At 39.5% G+C, this 24111-nt stretch overlaps 2 protein-coding genes across 3 annotated transcripts; both read right to left on the bottom strand.

Annotated features, from left to right (window-relative positions):
- Nucleotides 1–11198: 11198 nt before the first annotated feature.
- LOC143123599 (uncharacterized) lies at nt 11199–19512 on the bottom strand. Of its 2 annotated transcripts, none has more exons than XM_076285005.1 (4): nt 18479–19512; nt 17645–17689; nt 17384–17485; nt 11199–12415 (listed from the first exon to the last, which is right to left on the bottom strand). In XM_076285005.1, exons 2-4 carry the CDS (start codon nt 17673–17675, stop codon nt 11733–11735), a joined length of 816 nt encoding a protein of 271 aa, XP_076141120.1. In that variant the 5' UTR covers nt 17676–17689; nt 18479–19512; the 3' UTR covers nt 11199–11732. The 2 variants fall into 2 exon arrangements, with proteins under 2 accessions (XP_076141120.1, XP_076141121.1); XM_076285006.1 differs by lacking the exon at nt 18479–19512 and adding an exon at nt 18249–18408.
- Nucleotides 19513–19651: 139 nt separating this feature from the next.
- Nucleotides 19652–23627, bottom strand: LOC143117470 (uncharacterized). Its single transcript, XM_076279220.1, has 5 exons — nt 23587–23627; nt 22901–22984; nt 22331–22452; nt 22032–22136; nt 19652–20535 (listed from the first exon to the last, which is right to left on the bottom strand). Exons 1-5 carry the CDS (start codon nt 23625–23627, stop codon nt 20171–20173), a joined length of 717 nt encoding a protein of 238 aa, XP_076135335.1. The 3' UTR covers nt 19652–20170.
- Between the last annotated feature and the right edge of the window lie 484 nt (nt 23628–24111).

Below are 24111 nucleotides of genomic sequence, written 5' to 3' on the forward strand. Positions count from 1 at the left end.
AGGTTTAACAAATAAATGGTCACAGAAAGGGTCTCTAGTGGTGAGTATGTAGAGCTACTTAGTTTACACCCGGAAATGCAGAACAAGGGGCCTGATGTCTCCACTGGATGTGATACATTTATATTCCAGCAATTCTAAAATGCCCCCGACCCCTCTATACATGTAAATCAGCATCCAGCCAATACTTATGGCAATGTCAATGTTAAAAACATTGTGTGTGTGTGTGTGTGTGTGTGTGTGTGTGTGTGTGTACTAAGTCTAGGTCAGGTACACGTTACTAAATCCCAAATACACGGCTACTTGCCAAAATGAAAAAATAAACAAAATAACAAATAGTTTGCAACACACGCTGAACTTGAATCCAACATTCTTTAGAACACAGCTGATCAACTGTCTGCTTTTACTTTTGAAGTTCCATTGCAAGAAGTGACTGGACTACTTGCGGAGTGATACTGTATACTGAAAGACGTGAATAAGAAGCACAAAACCCATTTTCCTTGACAGTGGTCTGTTATACTTAGCAACAGTCTGTTATGCAGAAATGTCAGACCTCCAAATGTTGGGAAGGCCCATTCAATTGAATGGAGCACAGCATTATGAAAAGCTGTGTAATAAGGCTCACTATTCAATGTCAGTAACACCCAGCAAGCCTTGTGGGTGTTAGCCCAGGGCTTCCATTTTCCTCTAGGCCAACTAACTATGTGTTGGCAGTACAGGACAGTTTTTAATCTATTTATTGATTCTATTGATATCTTGATTGAGTAAAGCGACCACCATTTAAAACAATAGGTATCCAAAACATTAGGCATCAATATGCAATGTTCCCATTTTCACTTAGGTCTACATTTGTTCAAAACTTTTCCTTGGCTTTTCAAAGACCTGCAATGATTTCTCGATGAAGAATCAGTCACACAGTCAGAGTGATTACTGTAATACCAATAAGCTTCACAGTAACTGAGGTGACCAATAGGTGAGCACATTCAAATCAGCCATTAATCCATGTAGGTCATTAAGGGAGAGTTCAGTAATCCAACAGGCAGTTCACCAGCACCACTGAGACACATCAGAACATACTTTACTGGCAGTACAAAGTTGAACAGCCTGCTGTAAATGATACATTCATAACTCAATAAAGTAAACTTACAGTACATGCATAAGTCAATGATGGCCTCAGCAATTCAATCATGTTAAATCAGCAATTCAATACAATTATTTATCATCAATATATGTTTCAGAAACACTTTAACTGACATACTGTACACTGTTTTTTTGACCAAATGGTTTACACATAATATGAACAGACCCTGTTTTTGCTGGATTTAAAATGGAGCACAGTGTTCCAGTGCACTGATTTATAGTCTTGATTAAGCTGTTGTCTACAATCACGCAATCTTCACCCTGAATCTTATTATGAGAATAAAAATCACTGGCGGGATTAATTGATACCAGAGAGCCATGCTGATCTGGAGTTAGTCCTCCTCTAGTGCTCTTGGATAAACTGCCAAAGACACACAGCACTGACCTCAGCACAGCATGGGCTACCTGCGTAGCCCTGATTTAGGTTAAGATGAGAACAGGCTTCAACTAGCCTAGAAATGTAGACGCACCCAAGCGACAGCAAGTGTAATTTGCAACCAGGGTAGTAGCAAAAACCAGACTTCGGTCAGGCCAATCTTTTTCTGAACAGACCCTGTTTTTATTGGATTTAAAATGGAGCACAGTGTTCCAGTGCATTGATTTACAGTCTTTATCATGCTGTCGTCTACAAACACGTAATCTTCACCCTGACTTATCGTGAGCACAGAAATCTCTAGCGTGATACACTGATACCAGAGAGACTGCATGAGTCACCATGCTGATCTGGAGTCAGTCCTTCTCCTCTAGTGCTATTGGATAAACTGCCAAAGACACACATCAACCATAGCAACGGAGCTCTTATCTTAGGAGTTGGCATATTTCCTTACTAAGAGACAGGGGCGATTCTAGATCTAGAGCTTTGCTGGGGCACAGGCCCCCAACTCCCAATAGCCTACATAAAAAAATTATTTAAAAAAATGCGCGCGCAATATGAAATAAATGGCTAGCCTACGGGTAGGCTACAAGCTTCAAAATCATTATTGTCACTGTCATACTGTAGGACCAGCACTCTCCCTCAATTGTTGTAGCAGCCACTATCCAGCAACATTCAAACACATAGGCATAAGTAGGCCTAAACTCACTGCATGAATTTAATAGGCTTTCCTACTAACACAAGGGAAGCTTATTTTTTGTCAAAATTGAGATATATTTCCCTCCCAGGCAAGGGTCCTATAGTCATCCTGGCAATACTGCAGTTCTTTGTAGCTTAAATAGCCTACTAAAGCCTTCATACTGACTTTTGGTGATAATTTCCAAATGTAGCCTAATCTGCACAGAATCAGAGTAGCCTACTCTGATTCTGTGTAGATTATTATAGGCTACATTTGCAAATGCAGCAAACTTATTTAAGTTTGCCATTAATTAAACCATAGATCAAATCACAGCACTGGCTACCAACATAAATGTTAATGTTACCGTTAATGTGGGCAATTATCATACCTCCCTCATCCTCCTCATCTCTCCTCACTATTCCTCTCCTTCTGCCTCTGTTCAGGAAGAATTTTCTAATGTCCATCTCTGAATAGTTTATCAGAAGGCTATGTTTAGTTTTACAGTAGGACAGCTTCACAAACAGTATACGCTACTTTTACAGGACTCTCTACAGTAGGCTATACGTAAATCATTATTAATTCTCCGCATGTGTGCATGCAGCCTACGCATGGTGTGAGTGTGTGTGAGGGAGAGAGCACAAGCTGGTAAAGCATTGAAAAACAGATGCTAATTATGTGGGCAACATTCTCTAACAGCGATCAACTTGTCATTTTTTCTGTCAAACAAGCTGTGAATTTGTTGTAACATTAAAACAGGGGACGACTTACTCTGCGCTCAAAGTGATGTGATGAGCTCCAGCAGTTTCCACAATACAACGAAACACTCGGAAGAATCATGTGAACGATTTTCATTGGTTGTTGCGTTCAATCTTACCCGACTACAGAAGTTTTCTGATTGGCTATTATGGCCCCTTTCTTTTTTTCCTTTTTTATTTTTATTGGCTGGTAAGTGACAGGCTCGAGTCATGACTAAAAGCAGGCGCGGAGATGCGCTCATGAATGCCGTTTCCAGCGAGAGCAGCGCTAGAATTTTACTGGGGCACTGGAGACTTTTACTAAATCACGTGCCCCAGTGAATAAGGTCTAGTGACGCCCCTGCTAAGAGAGTAGGTCTGAGAGGCTTTGTGAATAACTTTTAAGAGAAAACTCCTAGCTAAAATCTTTGAGAGCGATTTAGGAGGAAGATAAAATGCTTTGTGAATAAGGGCCCCGGAGTCAGTCCTTTGCCTCTATTGCTATTGGATAAACTGCCAAAGACACACAGCACTGACCTCAGCAGAGCAGGGCCTGATTTAGGTATGAGAACAGGCTTCAACATATGGGTTGCTATAATTACACGACAAATCTCAACACTCTTATCTATTTCTGAGATTTTTTACTCACCAACAAGAAATGGAAATCTGCTAGATTTCATAAAGCTTGTTTAAAGTCTTATTAGATATTGCATAGGCAGGGAATCAGCACAAGGACCATATTCAATCATTCAAGATATTAAGATAAGTCTACATGAACAATATTCTGTACAAGCCTATACACTTTTGTTCAGAACATTTGAAGAGCTCTTTTCCAAAACGCTATGAATCTATTTTTGAAGACATTAATAAGTCATGTTATTTAATTGTGTATTTCCAGTAATATAAATAAATGTGCAGTTGTGTTAGTTTTGACTGAGTAAAGATCAATCAAATAACAATAACCCAAATATAGCCGCAAGCGGCAATGGCGGGCCCGAGCACCTGCGGGCCGCAACCCGTGACATGTCGGAATCCAACAAAGCACCGACGTGGTGCGTCTGTGAAATGTACATATTTGATGCGTGTGCTATGTGTTTGTGTATTTTATTTTCTGCCACATTTACTTGCTTGGCCATGTGGGGGCGCAATGCAAGGCAGGCCCATTGGGTGTCATCATAATCATAATATATGTTAACCTGAGAAATTTCAGACCATTCATTTTAAGCAAAGAACATTTCTTAAACACGTTTTGGTTGGCCAGATGGTGGCGCTATGTTACAGTAGGCATGGAAATTACACATGTGAATATCATCACAACAGGGCCGTAGTCACCATAGACATTGAGGGGGACGTGTCCCCCCCAATATTCAAATATGACCAAAATGTCCCCCCCAATATTTGGACATAGAAAAATAAAGAAAGAATAAAGCGCTATACTAGGTAACCAACACGTATCTGAAATGTAATCAAACGTAAATAACGCACAAATTAGTGACCTATGGTTCCAGAGTAGCCTACACCCCTGAGTGGTTTGTCCTGGTGATTTTCCGTTTTTCGTTATTGGCGTGCGCTATTAAAAGCTTCCATTTACTGCACCCTACTGTGGTGAGGTAGGGCTGTCAACAAAATTGCAAAAGCTACCGGTACAATTTTCACAAAACTTCTGGGAAAGGTGTAGCACAGGCTAAGAAAATCCCATACATGTTTGGACTCAAACAGACTGAAAGGGAACATTTTCCATATTGTAGCCTATTCTCGCAATGATAGCGAAAGTGAAACGTTTTATTTTAAATGATGAATTTGTGCAAGCCTGTGTCATTTCTTTCACGTCTTTCAACATAAATAATGCATTCATATGCTAGTAGTAATGCCAGAAATTACCGTGTATAGGCCTCTTAGAAATGATGCATCTTGCATATTATTTAGATGCGCATTCAATCGCGCATCCATGCAGGCAAAACGTGATCAAATGTGGCGACGTTTACAATACGTGATAGCCTACAGTTAATGTGAATCGCGGACAATAACCAAAGAAAGGAATTTGCACCTCCATTCACCAATTAAAGGCTGTAGGCCTAGTAGGCCTAGTGTTTCGACATGTTGGCACATAACGTCATTTCTGTCAGAAGGCAGTCTTTAATGCATACAGGGGTAACATGAGGTGAGTGAGACAGAAGAGGGGCCTGTCTTAGTAGCCTATTCCTGAATCCTGTCCCTTTCAAACTACGTTAAAATTGTGTGATTAGCCGCCAGCATAATAAAATCTAAAAGACAAAATCTTATTAGGCTCCAAACCTATGAGTCTAAGCCTTAGTTTAAAAAAATCTTCAGGTGTAAGTAATAATTAAAGAACCACATTCTGTGTAATATAGAGGTTATCATAATATACTCTAGTTTGTAATTTCTTTTAAAGTATACATTTTGAACACAAATGGAGTCACGGGTCCAGGGATGGACCAGTGAAGTTGCTTCTTCTCCACCCTTCTCTTTTCACAAAACTCACCGGGGGGGGGGGGGGGCATCTGTGTCCAGGGGTTCATAATCCATCCATGCCATGCCTATGTCCGTCAAAAGTTTGGAATAACCTAATTGACTGACCTAACTAACGACTTGTTTGTGATTTTTAATAATAGTTTTGCATGGTAGGAAATGTATTGAAATTCTGTTTGGGGGTCCCTCAAACCCCACCACAGATTTGGTCCCCCCCAATGTTGACATCATGACTACGGCCTTGCATCACAATAATGATATCCCAAATGTTTGTAAAATTGCCAGAGTTCACTACCCAACACCACTTACTACAAATATGCAGATGACACAGTAGTAGGATAGTAGGACTACTTACAGACAACAGTTCCATCACAGCTTACCACCAGTCCATCACAGATTTTGCACTGTGGTGCTCTGATAACTACCTCCAACTCAAAATTGACAAGACAAAAGAACTGGTCATTCATGCATCAAAATCACCCCCTGGACTCACTCACATCACCATACATGGCCAACCAGTTGCACAGGTCAGCACTTTCAAATATCTTGGTCTCACCATTGACAATAAGCTTAACTTCAATGAACATGTCACCATTACACAGAAACGTGCACAACAGAGACTGTATGCAATACGCAAACTAAGATCACTGTATGTTGCCCCCCATCTCCTTCTGCTACTCTACAAAAGCATCATCCAACCCCTTCTACTCTACTGCTCCCCCTGTTTCTTCACCATACTAAATGTCACCAGCAAGAACAAACTCATTAAAATCTCACACTTAGCATCCAAGATAATACAGCTTCCCACCCCCAGCCTCACTGATGCAAATGACACAGCCACCACACGCCTTGCACGCACCATAGTAAGTAGCCCTGACCATCCCCTGAACCGTTTCTTCACCCTACTCCCATCTGGCCGCAGATACAGAGTCCTGGACTGGAAAAAAGCACACTTTAAGAAAAGTTTTATACCCTCAGCAATCACTGCACTAAACAAACTCCTGTGACAATAACCCATTCCCCCTATTCTTTTGTGTTTTATGTTGTCTGCACTGTCCACCTTTTTGCTTGTATGGTGTTGAGGAGGGAGGGAACTGGGGGGGGGTGTTATGTTATGTGTTATATGTTATATGCTATATGTATGAGGCTGTGTACATCCTGCATGGAAATGTAACAAAGACATGTGTGAAAAAGAATATCCCTATGGGACAATAAAGACTCTATACTATTTCAGATCAATCACTTAAGGCATTGTCCATTTCTGGCACATTTCCTGCTTGCAAAGGAATGGAATGCCCGCACTCTGCTTAAAATTTCAGATTAATCACTTAAGGCATTGTCCATTTCTGGCTACATTTCCTGCTTGACCAGGTGGTGGCGCTATGCCAGGCAGGCCCATTGGGTGTCTGGATATCATCATAATCATAATATCTATTAACCTGAGAAGTTTCAGACCATTTATTCAAAGCATAGAGCATTTCTGGCACATTTCCTGCTTGGCCAGATGGTGGCGCTATTCTAGGCATGTGAATTACACATGTGAATATCATCACAATAATATCCAATATTTTATGAAGTTTCAAATTAATCAGTTAAGGCATTGTCCATTTCTGGCACATTTCCTACTTGGCCAGGTGGTGGCGCTGTGCCAGGCAGACCCATTGGGTGTCTGAATATCATCATAATCATAATATCTTTTAACCTGAGAAGTTTCAGGCCATTCATTTAATGCACTGTGACTTTATGACACATTTCCTGTTTGTATGGTGAGATATTAAAATTATGACATATTACGACATATCAAAAATCCCTTCGCAATTTAACATCAGCGACATCTTGGCATAATGTTTGCCAAATTTCACATGAATCTGACAAACCGTCTAGGAGCAGTATGTTAAAATTTATCATGTGACATCATTGTAATTGTAATTCTTGCTGTTGCCAGTTGGTGGCGCTATGCCAAACATGCATTATGGGCATGTGAATATCATTATTAACATGGTCTTCAATGACCTGTGAAATATAAAACATTTCAAGCCATGCATGGTGAATTATGACACATTTATTGTTTATGTGGAAGGGTATTAAAATTAATAATTTCGCCATTTCGTCAAATTACAACATATCAAAAAAAGCTTCACAATTTATAATCAGGAACATCTCGGCGTCATGTATACCAACTTTGACATGAATCGGATCAACCGTCTAGGAGGAGTACGTTAAAATTGATCATGTCCACAACGCACAAAATCCCAATTACCTCACTTCCTGTGGGCGTGGCTAATGGCATGTTAATACAAAAGTTGATAGTTTTTGGGAGTTACATACACCCACCAAATTTGGTGTGTGTATCTAAAACTATATGCCAACCACAAGTCACAGTGACATAAGGGGGCGCTATGGAGTTCCTGGGCCAAGTCCAGTGCCAAGGCTTTTCCCCTGTGTATTCATGGTCAGGGCCTGAAGTTAACTTTTTTGGCCACCAGCCACTGTGGCAGGTGAATTTTGAAATCCACCTGCCACAGTGGTTTTTTACCAGCCAAAATTATTTTGTGCCCAAAATAAAGGTGAACGGCTCAGAAAATGCATAAGAATGGTTCTTGAACTTGTACATAATACACATTACAGTATTCAAGTAAAAGTAAAAAAGTACTTTGTTAATAAATTACTCAAGTAGGCCTAACAAGTTACTTTTTTGTAGGCCTACATTTTTATATTTTTGATGGACCTTTAAAGGGATACAAACGTATCCTTTATGCCTATTTGCTTTTCTCCTCCTCTGTAGGCTAATCATATAGTCAAACATAGCCCAATTCAAATATATTTTATTTAATATACTTTGTAACCTAAAAACAATGGCTATATTATGGGTAGACCTATATTTAGGCTATAATAGCCTAGGCATATCCACTCGGGTAGAGCGACAGAGCAGGCTATCTGTTTTCTCAGCCGACCGTCTCATGTCATGTCCTGCAACATTGAGGCTACATAAATGAATGCTAGGCTTTTTCTAACTTGTATGCTCGATTTCCAGTGCATTTGCTTTGCTTGTAAATTAAGTTGTAGGCCTACTTTCCTTGTCCAATGTGACTGTTGAACGATGTTGGCCAGAAATGAATATATGTGGAAGTTTCCGTGTCATGCCATACCTCTAGTCTCGTTGGCACTCTGGCAGCCTCACCAGAAGATGCAGCAACTGGCAGGACGTCATTGCGTTAACTGAGTTGTTAGCTATATAGAACATCTACTTCTGTGTAGTAGGCTACATAGGCCAGCCATCACTTTTATAATCGCGGGGAAACGTAGCAATGCTTTCTGAAGCCCTGTTTCTTTTCTCCCACGCCGTTGTGTACCGGGGGAGAGGTGCTCTTTTCTCCCTTGAGATAGCCTACTTTCTCCAATAATAAACTTGTTCTCGTAACGAAAGGCAATTGAAAATGTAGCGGAGTAAAGAGTACATTTCCTACGGCAATCCAGACAGTGCATCTCCTTGCTCAGTGTTGTCTTATTGGCTACCCGCCAACGTGGCAGGTAGATTGACAGTTTTACCCGCCAAACACAAAAGTTACCCGCATTTGGCGTGTGGGCGGGTGCCAATTTCATGCCCTGTTCATGGTACCTCTTGATGTGTGTGCCAAATTTCATGCGTTTTCACTGATGGGAAGCACCTCTTTTAGCATCACAATTCATCCCATTTTAGTCCGCACAAAATCCCAAATACCTCACTTCCTGTTGGGCGTGGCTAATGCATTGTACATACGAAAGTTGTTCATCTTGGGAAGATACACACACCTACCAAATTTGATGTGTCTAGCTGAAAGTATGTGCCAACCACTGCATCAGTCACCTAAGGGGGCGCTATTGAGTCCCTGGGCCACGCCCGGGGCCAAGCTCTTGTGCCTAACTGCTTTGCGTGACACCTGATGTGTGTGCCAAATTTCAAGACTTTTCACCCATGTTAACCACCTCAAAAAAGGAAAACGCTCTGAGACAAAGTTAAAACACTCGTAATAATAATAATAATCCTTACAAAAACAATAGGGCCTTGCGCCCTTCGGTGCTCGGGCCCTAATTACAGTTCCACTGAAAAGAACATAGACAGCGATTCAGCACAATATTCAATCATTCAAGATATTAAGATAAGTCTACATGAACAATATTCTGTACAAGCCTATACACTTTTGTTTAGAACATTTGTTTATGCATTATTTTCATTCCACCGTCAAACCATATACACCTACCCTAAACAATAATAAAAGGTACTCACATTGAGATATTTTCAACCCAGGACCTGTACTGGATGAAACCTGTTTCATAGTGAACTTTGTGTGTCTGCAAGAAGTTGTTATAAAGGATTTTACAGCTTAGATATCTTCACACTGAAACCGAAATTGTTTCCTTAAAGAAACAGCACATGGTGTGGATAGACAGTAGGGGGAACAACTAAGAAATATGACACGAGTGGGTGGATATTAGATAGTAGGTGGAGGATACTAAGAAATAGTGAGAGTGGAGGATATTGTATTTTATTTATATTATATAAAGGATATTGCCACAGCTGTAATTCGGCCATATGCACAAGGCTGGACAGTATTTCTGTATTAACGTTTCTGTAAGTTCAGGGTTTGTGTCCTTATATTTTGTAAAAATTTGCGAGATGATTAAATCTAAAAATCCAGGTTTTGTAACCCAAAAATATATGCTCATCTATCTGACAGCCACCTGTTAACATGCTAGTATAATGGATGCCAGCTAGCTTAGCTGTGTGTTCATTTTGAAACAAATGTCATCCTCTCTGGTCACTGTTTCCTCTCTGGTCACTGTTTCGACTCTGGTCACTGTTTCCACTCTGGTTACTCTGGAAATGTTATATTTTGCCAAAGTTACTTTTGATTTTGAAACAAATGTCATTCCCTCTTGTCACTGTTTCCACTTTGACAGTAGCCACTGGCCAGGCATGATGAAATGAAAATGAGATATTCGGTGGGCGGGGCCAGCCTACCAAAATCATGTGAACCCTCACAAATTTTTGAAAATGAAGATAACTTGAAACTCAATCTCTCACACAAAGTGACTCCTGACATTCTGTAAAATACAATACAAGTCATTCAACTCTGGGACTCTAGCTGTTACAGTTGCATTAATAATGTTACTGAAGTTTTGTGTTTGTTTGTTTGATCAAACACAGTTATTTTATCTTTATATTTGAATTGTATTTATTCATTTATTTATTGTTCAGTATTACTCTGATGCAGAATTGCAGGATTGACATGGCACTGTTAAACGTAACTGGACAGAGATGTACAGTAATATGATCAATTCTAGATTTAGTATTTTTTTTGACAGTGTATGTGTGATTTATGTTAATGATTGCTGTAGCACTGCAATTTCCCTTTGGAAATGCAGAAAGTAGGCCATCTTTCTATTGGCTCAGCTGATTTTGTCTTCATTGATATAGATATACCCACATACTGTAAAAGCTGTAGTTCAGCTGTAGGCTGGAGGTAGGTAAATAAAATGTTTTTGGCACAGAAAGCAATAAGTGGCAGAGGACAATGAACTTTTGCCCACTAGGGGATCAGGGAGTTCCACTACAACCTCAACCTCAAACCAACACTTTCCCATACCAGCTAAAAGAGGGAAGAAGTGATCTGGAGTGAGTGATCTCTTTTTTACATGTAAATTACTGTTGCCAGACGATTATACTCTCATTGTTCCATAATTGTAGTTTGTCTGGCATACAGTAAAGGAAAAAAAAATATGTACATACATACATGTTTTAAGTATATGTTTTAATGCATATTAAAGAAATGGTACAGTCAGAAATCTCACAGGTGTATTACAACATAAAGATACAACAAAGAAAATCTTTATAAATTGCATACATTTATGTTGTTTGTTGTTGTTGTTGTTCAACCAGATAGAGAACAGAGAGGACAGAGGAGAGGAATAAGATACCATTATCTTTCACCAGTGACACCTAACTACCACCAATGCAACATTGATAACACAGAAATAAATACAATAGTGAAATATAATAGTGACTAAATAAAAACAACGACAACACTATAATTGTCCTCAATAATAATGTGCACTTCTAAAAAAGTAAGTGTGCTGTATTTCTAGAGGAAGACAAGAACGCAGGTGTAACACAACCTTGAATACACCTATAGGTTCATGTAATTGTATCTGTAGACCCTAGCTAAGGCAAGGTAACTTTATAAAGCACCTTTCTAGCACTATGACCATTCAACACGTTTTACAAATGAGATAAAAAAAAAGAAATTATTCAAAATCAAATGAAAACAAAACAAATAACTTAGACTCTTATCAATTGAGCAATGACAAAAAATGATGCCAGACAGATTCCAAGTGCAGTGGGCATAGTTGTAGTCATGTGACCCGTGTTACAATGAGGCATGCTGTCCTTTAACTTTTGTATCTCCTTTTGTAGTCTGTCTACTTCCTTCTGTAAATCCTGTCTCTTCTTTGCCTCATCATCTCTGATCTTCTTTTCAAGGTCGAGTCTCTTTCGTTCTTCCTCTTCTCTGATCTTCTTTTCAAGGTCGAGTCTCTTTCGTTCTTCCTCTTCTCTGATCTTCTTTTCAAGGTCGAGTCTCTTTCGTTCTTCCTCTTCTCTGATCTTCTTTTCAAGGTCGAGTCTCTTTTGTTCCTCCTCTTCTCTTACCTCCCTCAACATATTCGCTCTTTCTTCGTTCATCTGTTCTACTGTTGCCTTTAGGTTTTTCTCAGACTGCTCTTTGAGTTGTTTCTCTCTCTCCAAGGCCTTCTTCTCCTCTTCCTCTCTAATCTTCATCTCTCTTGCTGCAGACTCTCTCTTGCAGTCTGCTATATTCTTCTCTGCCTCAGCTGCCATGTCTTGTATGGTCTTAGTGAGGTTTTTATGAGCTTCCTCTCGTAGTTGTTTCTCTCTCTCCAAGGCTTTCTTCTTCTCTTCCTCTCTAATCCTCATCTCTAATCCTGAAGAATCACTCTTGCAGTCTGTGAGAAATAGGGACAAATATAAACATTGCATTAGATTGGATTAGATCAGATTAATGGTTTGATAAATTGTTGTTCATACATCGTTCATACTACACAGCAGAAGTCATCTCTTGTGAATGTGTTCACATGTTTTCATTGGGTTCACACATTTCTCACACCCTTTTGCAAAACAGATAACATATATGTCATTCAAAGACCCCAAACTCTATTGATTTCCTCGTGCTAAACAAAAGGAAAACATATTTTCACAGGTGGTAGAGATTCCTTGCACAAGTCTGAATCTCTGATACACCTGTGTGAAATTCCTTTTCACAATTCTTCAATCAGCAATCATTCATTATCCATAAGTGATGCCATATCTGTTTTGTGTTTCTATTTGCAAGTATGGATCTAAGGCATATTTAGAAAAAGTACTGTATTGCCTATTTGGTGAAGAAAACAGTACAAAAGGTGTTTACTGTAGGTCTATTTTGATGAAAAAAGTTGTAGTTCAATGGAATTTCTCTTGTCTAGTAGCTTACTGTAGGTCTTACATGTCCATTTTCCTTTTTCCAGAAAATGGAACAGACATAGCAAAAGGGAGTAACAACTTTTTGCAAGCACAATGTGTCATTTTGGCAGACTGCTTATGTTCAGACATGGGTGTCAACTGTTTTGAAAACGTGATTTTAAAGTTGACACAAGCATCAAAGCGATCGAGAAAAACTGTAACTGAACACAAGAAGAAAATATAGCCGCAAGCGGCAATGGCGGGCCCGAGCACCTGCGGGCCGCAACCCGTGACATGTCGGAATCCAACAAAGCACCGATGTGGTGCGTGTGTGAAATGTACATATTTGATGCGTGGGCTATTTGCTTTTGTATTTTATTTTCTGCCACATTTACTCGCTTGGCCAGGTGGGGGCGTAATGCAAGGCAGGCCCATTGGGTGTCATCATAATCATAATATATATTAAACTGAGAAATTTCAGACCATTCATTTTAAGCAAAGAACATTTCTGATACACTTTTTGGTTGGCCAGATGGTGGCGCTATGTTAGGCATTGAAATTACACATGTGAATATCATCACAATAATGATATCCAAAATGTTTGTACACTTTCAGATCAATCACTTAAGGCATTGTCCATTTCTAGCACATTTCCTGCTTGACCAGGTGGTGGCGCTATGCCAGGCAGGCCCATTGGGTGTCTGGATATCATCATAATCATAATATCTATTAACCTGAGAAGTTTCAGACCATTTATTCAAAGCATAGAGCATTTCTGGCTCATTTCCTGCTTGGCCAGAGGGTGGCGCTATGCTAGGCCTGTGAATTACACATGTGAATATCATCACAATAATGATATCCAATATTTTATAAAGTTTCAGATCAATCACTTAAGGCATTTTCCATTTCTGGCACATTTCCTGCTTGGCCAGGTGGTGGCGCTATGCCAGGCAGGCCCATTGGGTGTCTGGATATCATCATAATCATGATATCTATTAACCTGAGAAGTTTCAGACCATTCATTCAATGCACTGTGATTTGTGACACATTTCCTGTTTATGTGGTGAGATATTAAAATCATATCAAATATATTACTACATTCAAAAATCCGTTCACAATTTAACATCAGCGACATCTTGGCATAATGTTTGCCAAATTTCAAATGAATCTGACAAACCGTCTAGGAGGAGTATGTTCAAATTGATCATGTAAAATCAGCATAATTGCCATTCTTTCTGTTGCCAGTTGGTGGCGCTATGCCAAACATGAATTGGGCATGTGAATATTATCATTAACATGGTCTTTAATGACCTGTGAAATGTAAAACATTTCAAGCCATGCATGGTGAATTATGACACATTTATTGTTTGTGTGGAACGGTATTAAAATTAACAATTTCGCCATTTTGTCAAATTACAACATATCAAAAAAAGGCTTCACAATTTAGAATCAGGAACATCTCGACGTCATGTATACCAACTTTGACATGAATCGGATCAACCGTCTAGGAGGAGTACGTTGAAATTGATCATGTTCACAACGCACCAATTCTCAATTACCTCACTTCCTGTGGGCGTGGCTAATGGCATGTTAATACAAAAGTTATTTGTTTTTGGGAGTTACATACACCCCCAAAATTTGGTGTGTGTATCTAAAACTATATGGCAACCACAAGTCACAGTGACATAAGGGGGCGCTAGCGAGTCTCTGGGCCATACCCGGGGCCAAGCTTTTTTACCTAGCTGCTTTGTGTGACACCTGATGTTTGTGTCAAATTTCAAGACTTTTCGATTATGTTAACCACCTCAAAATATTTGCCAACCACGGGATCAGTCACCTAAGGGGGCGCTAGCGAGTCCCTGGGCCACGCCCAGGGTCAAGCTCTTGTACTTAACTGCGATGCGTGACACCTGACGTGTGTGCCAAATTTCAAGAGTTTTCGACCATGTTAACCACCTCAAAAACAGGAAAGCAAAAAAGTGGAATAACAATAATAAATATAGCCGCAAGCGGCAATGGCGGGCCCGAGCACCTGCGGGCCGCAACCCGTGACATGTCGGAATCCAACAAAGCACCGACGTGGTGCATCTGTGAAATGTACATATTTTATGCGTGTGCTATTTGTTTTCGTATTTTATTTTCTGGCACATATCCTGCTTGACCAGGTGGTGGCGCTATGCCAGGCAGGCCCATTGGGTGTCTGGATATCATCATAATCATAATATCTATTAACCTGAGAAGTTTCAGACCATTTATTCAAAGCATTGAGCATTTCTGGCACACTATCTGCTTGGCCAGATGGTGGCGCTATGCTAGGCCTGTGAATTACGCATGTGAATATCATCACAATAATGATATCCAATATTTAATAAACTTTCAGATCAATCACTTAAGGCATTGTCCATTTCTGGCACATTTCCTGCTTGACCAGGTGGTGGCGCTATGGCAGACAGGCCCATTGGGTGTCTGGATATCATCATAATCATAATATCTATTAACCTGAGAAGTTTCAGACCATTTATTCAAAGCATTGAGCATTTCTGGCACATTTCCTGCTTGGCCAGATGGTGGCGCTATGCTAGGCCTGTGAATTACGCTTGTGAATATCATCACAATAATGCTATCCAATATTTTATAAAGTTTCAGATCAATCACTTAAGGCATTTTCCATTTCTGGCACATATCTTGCTTGGCCAGGTGGTGGCGCTATGCCAGGCAGGCCCATTGGGTGTCTGGATATCATCATAATCATGATATCTATTAACCTGAAAAGTTTCAGACCATTCATTCAATGCACTGTGATTTATGACACATTTCCTGTTTATGTGGTGAGATATTAAAATCATATCAAATATATTACAACATTCAAAAATCCCTTCACAATTTAACATCAGCGACATCTTGGCATAATGTTTGCCAAATTTCAAATGAATCTGACAAACCGTCTAGGAGGAGTATGTTCAAATTGATCATGTGAAATCAGTATAATTGTCATTCTTTCTGTTGCCAGGTGGTGGCGCTATGCCAAACATGCATTATGGGCATGTGAATATTATCATTAACATGGTCTTTAATGACCTGTGAAATTTAAAACATTTCAAGCCATGCATGGTGAATGATGACACATTTATTGTTCATGTGGAATGGTATTAAAATTAATAATTTCGCCATTTCGTCAAATTACAACATATCAAAAAAAGGCTGCACAATTTATGATCAGGAACATCTCAGCGTCATGTATACCAACTTTGACATGAATCGGATCAACCGTCTAGGAGGAGTATGTTAAAATTGATCATGCCCACAACGCACAAAATCTCAATTACCTCACTTCCTGTGGGCGTGGCTAATGGCATGTTAATACAAAAGTTGATTGTTTTTGGGAGTTACACACACCCATCAAATTTGGTGTGTGTATCTAAAACTATATGCCAACCACAAGTCACTGTGACGTAAGGGGGCGCTATGGAGTTCCTGGGCAACGCCCGGTGCCAAGCTTTTATCCCTGTCTATTCACTGTACCACTTGATGTGTGTGCTAAATTTCATGCGTTTTCGACTATGTTAACCACCTCAAAATATTTGCCAACCACGGGATCAGTCACCTAAGGGGGCGCTAGCGAGTCCCTGGGCCACGCCCGGGGTCAAGCTCTTGTACCTAACTGCGATGCATGATACCTGACGTGTGTGCCAAATTTCAATAGGTTTCGACCATGTTAACCACCTCAAAAACAGGAAAGCAAAAAAGTGGAATAACAATAATAATAATAATAATAATAATCCTTACAAAAACAATAGGGCCTTGCGCCCTTCGGTGCTCGGGCCCTAATAATAATAATAATAATAGTGAAAAATAATAATCCTTACAAAAACAATAGGGCCTTGCGCCCTTCGGTGCTCGGGCCCTAATAATCTTCTCAGTAAAAGTCAGACCAAACCTACATCCTTTCTGTCCATTGTTGATATGCACCTGCACTGTTCAGCAACCCTCTGAACTAGCTTATATTGCTTATGTAACATCATTTGAAAGTGTGATCAAGTTTGAGAAGTTGTGTTGAGTGTACGGCATCTGTGCTCTATTTGTGTTTATCTTTTGCCACTTGTGGTTTCCATTATGCATCACAAGTGCATCACAATGCAAAATGTGTTTTATTGCATGAGAATGTGTTAAGAGTTTTGCAAAAAAGAGTATATGAGATCTGCAAATTGTGTTTAATATGTAAACTGTTAAAGGTATTGCCAAAAGGGTGATTGATTCAAGACGTGAGTTCAGGCAAATTTGGTTCAGAGGATGGAGTTTAGTGTTTTAGCAATTGTGAAAAACTGTACAGTATTGTTCACAGTCAGGGCACGCATATTTGCTTTGAGCCTCTACTGTAACCTTCCCCATGACGAGCATTGCCCGTTCATGTTGCTATGCTACTATTCATGATCATCCCTGTTGCTCTGTCGAGCCGCTCAAAAGGAATAACGTACCACTGAACTTGATCCATCCGGTAATGACGAGGATGAAGAAGATGCCAAAGATGAAAAGAACAACAAAAAATACTTCTTTTGTCCATAGCTTTTTGATAAATCCTGGTATAGAAAAACAACATTACATTGTAAAATATCAACATGGTGATTGGTTGGTGAATTATTTACAGTAATTCAATTTACTCATTTGAATTATAGACTCCATGGTCTAGATATTTTGGACTGCGTTCACAGTCAAAATAAAATATGAGGAAAACTCACCACACCATCCATTTTGCATGTTGCTGTTCATGTTAACCTTTAGATCTATCAAAGAGGAGATGTTCAAGAAAACAATATTACTGTACGTGCACTTTGAATTGGTGATTGCCACATAATCAACCTCTCAGTAATCTGGTTCTTCCGGTTACCAGAGTGTGTTGCAAGCGTAACAGGTATCAGAATTCACTCTGTGTAAAATGGAAACTGTCATATCATGGAGTAAACATACATCATTTAATAATTTGTACATCTTTTTTGTAGTCCTACATTTTTTCATGAAAATTGCTTTTTTACATGACTCCATTATGTATATAATCACACATACCCATGGAAAATGCACAACTTACTTTCCCAATGTAGAGTCTCTTTTTATATCTTATTTTGTAAACTACAGATAATGTTTGAACTGTTTATACTATCAGTATAATTGTGATCTCTCCACATACTGGTCAGATTGAGAAAGAGAAATCAATTGGGAAAACTCCATCCATTCAATTAGGCAGATGACAAAACGTTATACTTAATGATCTAAGACATTTTCAAAAAACAACAGAAACATTAATTTGATGGAACATGTGTGTTTCAAGTTTTCAACACTGCTTACATGAACATGTGGACAACTCTGTTAGATCTTCATAAAATAGTGACCAACAACTCCTCCCAAATTGACAGTTTATATTCTGAATCACATTTAGGGACCATCAACAATAAACAACAACAATAATAATAATAATTGTTTTCAAAAAAAAAAAAAAAACTTATTTAAAAGCAGACTCAACAGCACTAATACAACCTGGAATATTACCTAAAGGAAAGGTAAGAGTATCCTCTTACCTTTCCCAGGTCTGTGTCTCAAACTTACTGATTCAGACTGTGTTGTTGATTATATATCTTTATTAAGTTTCGATTCATACATTTCTGGTCAAAGAAATGGGGAACTACAAACAAGATCTGTGGGCTTCCTGACACCCAAAGGTATGTAGGCTTGTGTGACTGTGAGATGGTAATGATGGCCTTAGGCTTTGTATCGGCTCATCATTTCAAAATCAGATTAACAATCTTTGACCTACACAAAGCTTGAAAATGCAGAGCATTCAAAACTCCAAACTCAAAAAGTGACTAATACTGTCAATGTAACACTAGACCTACATACCATCACCACATTCAACTCTAGGTTTGTAGCTGTAAACAATTTATTTGTTTGTTTTGTTTTGTCAAACCCTGTCAATGATCATTTTATTATTTATTATTTTTTAAGAATCTCCAGAGTGCTGCTGTTCACTGGGTGCTTGACTAGTATCACTGAGTAATCATTCTATGTGTTTTTTTATGTATTTTAATTATTACTTTTAAAACACTTCTAAACCATTGCCCTTTTATGCTTTTCCTTGTGTGTGTTATTTTTTATTCTTTACTATTTTAGCTATTCTTTGACTATTGCTCTATGCTTGTATTAGCTATTCCTGTTTGCTTTTGTATATGTAAAGCACATTTAATGACCTCTGTGTATAAACTGTACTATATGAATAAATTTGACTTGACTAGACTTTAATTTCATTTTTTTAACTTTCATTTTTATTCATTATTTAAATCAGATACAAATCATCTGATAGATATGGTGCAATGGTGCCAGAAGACAATGACTCCACTCTCAGCTCTACGGGGAGTTTAGCTCAGTCATGACTACTGATTACCAGTAGGGGGCAGAAGGTGAAAAGTATGGAAATGAAAAGAGTGAAGAAATCAAAGTAAAGACGCTCAGGAATGGAAATTAGAAATATGGGATTGGGAGGTTTTCAAAATCATTATGATCACATGTATTAATTTAGTCGTGTAAGGAACATGTAACACACAAGTACATACCACATGTAAGGAAAAGATGACAAAATGACGGTAATGGTCCTGAATCACAACCAGACGCAGAAGGTGGAAAGTGTGGAAATGAAAAGAGTGAAGAAATCAAAGGATGGACACCCTCAGGAATGGAAATTAGAAACATGGGACTGGGGGTGTTCAAAATCATCACATTTATTCACATTATTCACATGCACATGGCAAACGTTAGGAAAAGGAGACAAAATGGATAACAAAGGGATTAGCATGTAACTGAATCACAAGTTCACACAATGGGTGCAATGACTTTAACTAACAAGTAAGATTCGATCAACATATCTGTACAAACAAGTCATTAATCTATTAGATAATTTACAAAAAAGTCAGTAATTTAACTGACACACATGTTTGCCTGTAAAACACAATAACAAGCTTTTTTTAAAGTATATTTTTGGGCTTTTTGGCCTTTTACTCAGATAGGATAGTGAAGACACTGGAAGCAAGTGGGAGGGAGAGTGATGGGGTGGGATCGGGAAATGACCCGACCCAGACTCTAACCTGGGTGGTATGTGGTACGGAACTGGAATGTTTCATTTATCAAGAGAATATCACAGTCAGAAATCAAGCAGGCACTGAGGACAGTTCAGTAATCCAACAGGTATAGTTTACCCAGCAGCACTGAGGAAGGAGATGTCAGTAATCCAACAGGTAGTTCACCAGCAGCACTGAGAGCAGAACTGAGAGTCCAGTAGAGCAGCTGCTGACCATCTGACCGCTGTTACACTGAGCCCTCACCTCCTCCAGCCTCCTCTCCCTCTCTCCCAACAACCTCTCTAGCGCCTGTCTTTTCTCCTCCTCCTCCTGACGTATTTCCTTCTCTAACTCCATCTTCTTCTTTTCCTCCTCTGCCCTGATCTCTTGTTCTCTCTCCATTCTCTTCTTCTCCTCCTCTTCCCTGATCTCTCGTTCTCTCTCTTTTCTCTTCAGCTCCTCCTCTTGTTGTCTCTGTTTGTTTCGCTCCATGGATGTTTCCTGGGAGACTGCCAGGACGTCAGAGTCTGTGGAAAAGGAAAAGGAAGGAGAGAATATTGCTGATGGAGTGGAAGAAGCAATGCTGGCAATGCATCACCATATTTCCCATTTCAATAAATCCATGTGCACACACACACACACACACACACACACAGGAAGAGAGATAAAACAATGTCTCTATCTCTATCTAGTGGGGTATACTATGAATCTCGATTAGTGGGTTAGCGAGGTATGTTGCGCTCAAAGCCAGGGTATGCTGTGACACGAAAGTGGATCTGTTTTAGTGTCGCTATATCACCATGGTATCTTATGCTGTCAACCAAACTTGGTCGGGAGGAGGTTATTTGTTAAGTTATAGCTCACCGCCCACTGACTAATCAATTGTCTTAAAAACGAAGTTATCTCACGTGTAGGATTCTGTCATATATCTTGTAGGTGGAGCTTCGCCTCTACTAACATTTTGGATCTCGAATGCGCTGTAATAGTGCTGTGCGTGCAAATATCCCACTATGGACGTGCATACCATACAACAACTGATGACAATTGATTTATTTCATGTTATAGGCTAGACACTAAAAATGACCGCAGTGTAGATTACCCTATATCGCTCATAAATCCGGAAGTAATTGTTTTTTTAAATATAGGCGGTCTTGTGCGTCTCTACATTTCACGATTGGCCAACATCACCTCAACACCGAGAACGCGCACAGATCTGAGCTGAAAGCCTAGTTTGACAAATATATCACATAACTGCTATCGTAGTATCACTTAACATATACCCCTGAGTCAAGGCTTTGTCAAGCCTTGATATGTCTACATAGCTAGATATGTCTAACGTGCTTCGTAGTATACCCCACAGGTGTCTCTATGGTATGTGTTGATTTGTTTCTTTCCTAGAGGCCCCATAAAACTGATATTTGAAAATATTCTAAATTCCATGAATGTCTATCATCTGGACATACAGCTGGCAAACCGGTCATTGTCACATGCATCCTATATAGCCTCACACAGTGCACTGCATCCATCATACCTTAATGTCATAACTTAACAGTACTCAACAGCAACAACAACAATGGTTCCTTTGTGAGCAATTCACTGGTGTTGTCAGTATTGTGTTGAATAACAGAAATCTCAACACAGGTGTCAGGCATACCAGACCCACCTCCCTTTATATTTAAGATGGACTATAAGATATGTCAATACCAGAGACCGCAACAGCAACACATCACAATAACACCCCAAAACATTTCCCCCACACCAGCCACAACCAAATTCCAGTTCATCTGGTTGCTTTGGCGATACTTTGCCAAAGATAATAAATGATTATTACTGGTAAAGGATTGGCACTGAGCTCATTAATGTGTGGATAAGCCTGCAGTATAACTGTGTCTATAAGTGTGGATAAGACACTGAGATATAGTAAAACCCATATGGCCACTGAGGACAGAAAGAGGGAGGGACTGACCTCTGTGCCAGTCAAACAGAGAAACAAAAATAAATCAATAAATAAATAGGGACTGACCTCTGAGCCAGATCCCTCCTATGATAAAGACGGTGACCAGTAGCAGCGCAGTGAGGGCGATGAACACAACGGCCGTCACTTTCCACGTGCACCATTGGGTGGGACCTTGGAGAGAAACACGTACAGGGAATGATTATGACCTCAATTTACTTACAGCTGGCGGGTGGAAACTATCAACAACAACAACAACAAAATGGGCAGTAACGAAAAAACAAAACATTAATACTTTTTAGAGGAACACAACATGTAGTAAAATCTAAAAACAAAACCCCCCAAAGAAAATAAAAAAACACACCAACCTTTATAACCTGGGTCTGACTTGTCATCATTATCGAAAGCATATTGTGTTTCAGCTTTCTGGATGTTAGAGTAACAGTCGTCACTGTATCGGCCTCCAGCCTTGAGCGCCTGGTTGTTTGGGCTACTGAGGAACAGAAGGGGTGAAAGAGGAAGAAGACAATGTCCATGAGACTGAGAACATCATGAATTATGGCATCACTGCAAGATGAAACACGTCTAATTTTCTCTCATTCACACACACACGCTCTTCCTAAGCTCCATCTTGTACAAACAGTGTACGTGTTTATTTTTCGTTTAGTGCCTTAACTTAAGTCACATTGTCTGCTGTGCAGAAACTCAACAATTTTGTGCCACAGACTATTTAAATGCTCACCAACACTCTAGAACTTCAACATACAGTACACACACTGAATGGTTTGTGTAACATTAAAACATTGCTTTCTATTATAACTTGGTTAACCTAAACTCAACCATACTATTCATTTTCCTCAAAGATAATATTTCTGTTGACTATGGAAGGGATAACAGTGGTGTCCCGATAGTAAAATAATATGATAGAGAACACTTACACAGTTTGCTTGGCATCGTTCAGTGAGTCTTTTTTTATAGAGCGTGTCACAGTTCTTCTTGTACTCCATTTTTGGATTCGGCACCTACAGCCAACAGGAAAATAACATGTCCTGAACAATGTATGGACAAGACAACAGCAGAAACAAGTAACATGACTAAGAACCAAATAGTTGAGGCCTGACTATACTGCCTAGGCACAATACAGTACATACACAGAGAAAGATACCAGGCAGCAGAGGAAGATAAAATGGGAGACAGAGACAGAGAGAGAGAGAGAGAGAGATTGAGATTAATACAAGAATCCCAAGGTTACAAATCCTGAAATCCTGAGCACTCATTTAATGTGAGTGTGCGTCTGCGCAAGTTAAACTGAACCACTGGAGATAGCCTAACGTGGATAGAAGCAACAAACAGCGTTATTTACGAACGAACGAAATGGATTCTTGGTGTCCATGAAAACAGCATAGAAACGGGCAAATCTAATCCAAATGAATGGAAATGACAGGTCTTTGAATTGACACTAAGATGCAACGCAAATATATTCCCTTTGCAATGCTTTACGGGCTCCCAAAACAACGATCGGTGATCACCAAATTTCTCTCTCATATTGCTCCTCATGACCCCTGAAAGCTGTCAAATAATATAGCCTGATGGGGCGCGTCTAGATTCAGGCTAATAGCCTGACGTTTTTTTCCCCTTTTTGAGCACGTCCGAATCCCAGGACATCGCACCTGTCAAGTTCGCAAGTTATCATGCAGTAACAGCCCAGTGTAGACATGGGTTCACATAGCCTTTAGTCTACTCGAAATTAAGGCTGTTGTAGGCTTACATTAAAAGTTTAATGGGAATAAGTCATGACTTGTGACAGTGGTAAATGTCATAGCAAATAGCCTATTTATTTCACTCTCGCTGGAGTGAACGCAGAACATGGGCTGTTGCGCAAACAAATGAATGAGGAGGATTATCTGCATCTCCGTTAACCAAAACTATGTTTTTGCTAACCCATAGGCCTACTATGTTTTCCCTACCCTCGATAAAAACACCCTCGATAAAAAGCCGAGCTCCATAGCACCTGCGGAAACAAATCTCTGGCGCCGCCACTGCTGATTACAGAGACAAGCACTTTAAATACATTTCCTCAACAATATACGAGACAACACATTAAGAAACTCTTACTTTTGCTTCTTATACAGACTATAATTGAATCCTT

The sequence above is a fragment of the Alosa pseudoharengus genome, unplaced genomic scaffold (genome assembly GCF_046254945.1).
Source record: "Alosa pseudoharengus isolate Yale_2024_CS ecotype anadromous, Long Island Sound unplaced genomic scaffold, YU_APseudo_1.1 YU_APseudo_1.1_scf_1, whole genome shotgun sequence".
In the NCBI taxonomy this organism is placed as follows: Eukaryota; Metazoa; Chordata; class Actinopteri; order Clupeiformes; family Clupeidae; genus Alosa; species Alosa pseudoharengus.